The 4,825-nt window shown below is 48.6% G+C and overlaps 1 protein-coding gene across 1 annotated transcript; it reads right to left on the bottom strand.

Annotated features, from left to right (window-relative positions):
• Nucleotides 1-1,472: 1,472 nt before the first annotated feature.
• On the bottom strand, nucleotides 1,473-1,922 carry LOC306918902 (NPC intracellular cholesterol transporter 2-like; the record flags this gene model as incomplete). The annotated part of the gene is made up of 1 exon (XM_079531747.1): nucleotides 1,473-1,922. One exon carries the CDS (start codon nucleotides 1,920-1,922, stop codon nucleotides 1,473-1,475), a length of 450 nt encoding a protein of 149 aa, XP_079387873.1.
• Between the last annotated feature and the right edge of the window lie 2,903 nt (nucleotides 1,923-4,825).

Here is a 4,825-nt window from a genome sequence, read left to right as displayed (position 1 = left end):
GGAGGCGGGACTGCGACGCTCTATAGTTGCATAGTTACTGATGAGAGAGGTGGAGTAGACCTGCTGGACCAGCCCACTCCTCTGCACACAGTGCTCTGTGCTCTGACCATCGGAATGGTGTAGTTGATCGAGAGTACAACGGAGTTCCAGCATTTACGCACACGCTCAGATCATTAAAGTAGTGCAACACATGGGAGTCATCCCGTCCATTCTGATGTCTACTTTATTAATCACAGCAATTCTGTACTGGAAACACCTTCAGTCCACAATCTGTACTGGAAACACCTTCAGTCCACAATCTGAACTGGGAACACCTTCAGTCCACAATCTGAACTGGAAACACCTTCAGTCCACAATCTGAACTGGAAACACCTTCAGTCCACAATCTGAACTGGGAACACCTTCAGTCCACAATCTGAACTGGGAACACCTTCAGTCCACAATCTGAACTGGGAACACCTTCAGTCCACAATCTGAACTGGAAACACCTTCAGTCCACAATCTGAACTGGAAACACCTTCAGTCCACAATCTGAACTGGAAACACCTTCAGTCCACAATCTGTACTGGAAACACCTTCAGTCCACAATCTGTACTGGAAACACCTTCAGTCCACAATCTGTACTGGAAACACCTTCAGTCCACAATCTGAACTGGAAACACCTTCAGTCCACAATCTGAACTGGGAACACCTTCAGTCCACAATCTGTACTGGAAACACCTTCAGTCCACAATCTGAACTGGAAACACCTTCAGTCCACAATCTGAACTGGAAACACCTTCAGTCCACAATCTGTACTGGAAACACCTTCAGTCCACAATCTGGAAACACCTTCAGTCCACAATCTGTACTGGAAACACCTTCAGTCCACAATCTGTACTGGAAACACCTTCAGTCCACAATCTGAACTGGGAACACCTTCAGTCCACAATCTGTACTGGAAACACCTTCAGTCCACAATCTGAACTGGAAACACCTTCAGTCCACAATCTGAACTGGAAACACCTTCAGTCCACAATCTGTACTGGAAACACCTTCAGTCCACAATCTGGAAACACCTTCAGTCCACAATCTGAACTGGAAACACCTTCAGTCCACAATCTGAACTGGGAACACCTTCAGTCCACAATCTGAACTGGGAACACCTTCAGTCCACAATCTGTACTGGAAACACCTTCAGTCCACAATCTGAACTGGGAACACCTTCAGTCCACAATCTGTACTGGAAACACCTTCAGTCCACAATCTGAACTGGGAACACCTTCAGTCCACAATCTGAACTGGGAACAGCTTCAGTCCACAATCTGAACTGGGAACACCTTCAGTCCACAATCTGAACTGGAAACACCTTCAGTCCACAATCTGAACTGGAAACACCTTCAGTCCACAATCTGTACTGGAAACACCTTCAGTCCACAATCTGTACTGGATCAAACACCTTCAGTCCACAATCTGTACTGGATCAAACACCTTCAGTCCACAATCTGAACTGGGAACCTAACGCAGAATAAGTTATTTTCCTTATCGTCTCTCAGTAGCCAGTCCACGTGGAGAGTCCTCAGGGGATAATGAGCCTCCACAGGCAGCTGCGTCTCATAGCGATAGGTCCTGTGCTCCTCGACGGGGCAATGAACTCCAGATCTGCAGCCGTCCACCTCGGGGAGAGGGAAGTGTACCTTCTTACCGCCAATTATTCCGTAGACGCGCGGCGTGCACGTTTTGCTCTGGACGCTACTGGTGAACGTCACTTGGATTCCGTAGTTCTGACCTTTGATGAGCTCACATGGTTGACGAGGGCAGGGAAGGATGGAGACCGTGGTCACTTTTCCCGAAGGAGAACCACAGTCTTCGTATTTGATATCATGTGCTGAGGTCACTGCGATCACGGAAAACAAAACAATCAAGATGGTTCTTAGTTCCATGGTGCCTGGATTTGCCAAAGTCAGAATTCAGGAAATTCCAAAATTCAGTGTAATGAAGTCATGAGCGCGAATATATAATATTTGACATAGCTTTGCTCAGACATCACAGCTGTGATGTCATAGCTTTGCTCTGACATCACACAAAACACATAATGTTGCCATGAATGTATTCAACATGGGGTCCGGGACCCCTACCAGGCTTTTCTCTCTGTCTTAGGTTGTGACCAGGCTTTTCTCTCTGCCTTAGGTTGTGACCAGGCTTTTCTCTCTGCCTTAGGTTGTGACCAGGCGTTTCTCTCTGTCTTAGGTTGTGACCAGGCTTTTCTCTCTGTCTTAGGTTGTGACCAGGCTTTTCTCTCTGCCTTAGGTTGTGACCAGGCTTTTCTCTCTGTCTTAGGTTGTGACCAGGCTTTTCTCTCTGCCTTAGGTTGTGACCAGGCTTTTCTCTCTGTCTTAGGTTGTGACCAGGCTTTTCTCTCTGTCTTAGGTTGTGACCAGGCGTTTCTCTCTGCCTTAGGTTGTGACCAGGCTTTTCTCTCTGTCTTAGGTTGTGACCAGGCTTTTCTCTCTGTCTTAGGTTGTGACCAGGCTTTTCTCTCTGTCTTAGGTTGTGACCAGGCGTTTCTCTCTGCCTTAGGTTGTGACCAGGCGTTTCTCTCTGCCTTAGGTTGTGACCAGGCTTTTCTCTCTGTCTTAGGTTGTGACCAGGCGTTTCTCTCTGCCTTAGGTTGTGACCAGGCGTTTCTCTCTGCCTTAGGTTGTGACCAGGCTTTTCTCTCTGTCTTAGGTTGTGACCAGGCTTTTCTCTCTGCATTAGGTTGTGACCAGGCTTTTCTCTCTGCCTTAGGTTGTGACCAGGCTTTTCTCTCTGTCTTAGGTTGTGACCAGGCGTTTCTCTCTGCCTTAGGTTGTGACCAGGCTTTTCTCTCTGTCTTAGGTTGTGACCAGGCGTTTCTCTCTGTCTTAGGTTGTGACCAGGCGTTTGTCTCTGCCTTAGGTTGTGACCAGGCTTTTCTCTCTGTCTTAGGTTGTGACCAGGCTTTTCTCTCTGTCTTAGGTTGTGACCAGGCGTTTCTCTCTGTCTTAGGTTGTGACCAGGCGTTTCTCTCTGCCTTAGGTTGTGACCAGGCGTTTCTCTCTGCCTTAGGTTGTGACCAGGCGTTTCTCTCAGTCTTAGGTTGTGACCAGGCTTTTCTCAGTCTTAGGTTGTGACCAGGCGTTTCTCTATGCCTTAGGTTATGACCAGGCGTTTCTCTATGCCTTAGGTTGTGACCAGGCTTTTCTCTCTGCCTTAGGTTGTGACCAGGCGTTTCTCTCTGTCTTAGGTTGTGACCAGGCGTTTCTCTCTGTCTTAGGTTGTGACCAGGCGTTTCTCTCTGTCTTAGGTTGTGACCAGGCTTTTCTCTCTGCCTTAGGTTGTGACCAGGCGTTTCTCTCTGCCTTAGGTTGTGACCAGGCGTTTCTCTCAGTCTTAGGTTGTGACCAGGCGTTTCTCTATGCCTTAGGTTGTGACCAGGCGTTTCTCTCTGCCTTAGGTTGTGACCAGGCTTTTCTCTCTGTCTTAGGTTGTAACCAGGCGTTTCTCTCTGCCTTAGGTTGTGACCAGGCTTTTCTCTCTGTCTTAGGTTGTGACCAGGTGTTTCTCTCTGTCTTAGGTTGTGACCAGGCGTTTCTCTCTGCCTTAGGTTGTGACCAGGCTTTTCTCTCTGTCTTAGGTTGTGACCAGGCGTTTCTCTCAGTCTTAGGTTGTGACCAGGCGTTTCTCTCTGCCTTAGGTTGTGACCAGGCTTTTCTCTCTGTCTTAGGTTGTGACCAGGCGTTTCTCTCTGCCTTAGGTTGTGACCAGGCGTTTCTCTCTGCCTTAGGTTGTGACCAGGCTTTTCTCTCTGCCTTAGGTTGTGACCAGGCTTTTCTCTCTGCTTTAGGTTGTGACCAGGCTTTTCTCTCTGCCTTAGGTTGTGACCAGGCTTTTCTCTCTGTCTTAGGTTGTGACCAGGCTTTTCTCTCTGTCTTAGGTTGTGACCAGGCGTTTCTCTCTGCCTTAGGTTGTGACCAGGCGTTTCTCTCTGCCTTAGGTTGTGACCAGGCGTTTCTCTCTGCCTTAGGTTGTGACCAGGCGTTTCTCTCAGTCTTAGGTTGTGACCAGGCGTTTCTCTCTGTCTTAGGTTGTGACCAGGCTTTTCTCTCTGCCTTAGGTTGTGACCAGGCGTTTCTCTCTGTCTTAGGTTGTGACCAGGCTTTTCTCTCTGCCTTAGGTTGTGACCAGGCGTTTCTCTCTGCCTTAGGTTGTGACCAGGCTTTTCTCTCTGCCTTAGGTTGTGACCAGGCGTTTCTCTCTGTCTTAGGTTGTGACCAGGCGTTTCTCTCTGCCTTAGGTTTTGACCAGGCGTTTCTCTCTGCCTTAGGTTGTGACCAGGCTTTTTTCTCTGCCTTAGGTTGTGACCAGGCTTTTCTCTCTGTCTTAGGTTGTGACCAGGCTTTTCTCTCTGTCTTAGGTTGTGACCAGGCGTTTCTCTCTGCCTTAGGTTGTGACCAGGCTTTTCTCTCTGCCTTAGGTTGTGACCAGGCGTTTCTCTCTGTCTTAGGTTGTGACCAGGCGTTTCTCTCTGTCTTAGGTTGTGACCAGGCGTTTCTCTCTGCCTTAGGTTGTGACCAGGCGTTTCTCTCTGCCTTAGGTTGTGACCAGGCTTTTCTCTCTGCCTTAGGTTGTGACCAGGCTTTTCTCTCTGTCTTAGGTTGTGACCAGGCGTTTCTCTCTGTCTTAGGTTGTGACCAGGCGTTTCTCTATGCCTTAGGTTGTGACCAGGCGTTTCTCTCTGCCTTAGGTTGTGACCAGGCTTTTCTCTCTGTCTTAGGTTGTGACCAGGCGTTTCTCTCTGTCTCAGGTTGTGACCAGAACAGAT

This window comes from Electrona antarctica, assembly GCF_951216825.1.
Source record: "Electrona antarctica genome assembly, contig: scaffold_884, whole genome shotgun sequence".
Classification (NCBI taxonomy): domain Eukaryota; kingdom Metazoa; phylum Chordata; class Actinopteri; order Myctophiformes; family Myctophidae; genus Electrona; species Electrona antarctica.
The sequence above is the reverse complement of the archived record's forward strand: the minus strand, read 5'-3'. Positions and strand labels throughout refer to the sequence as shown.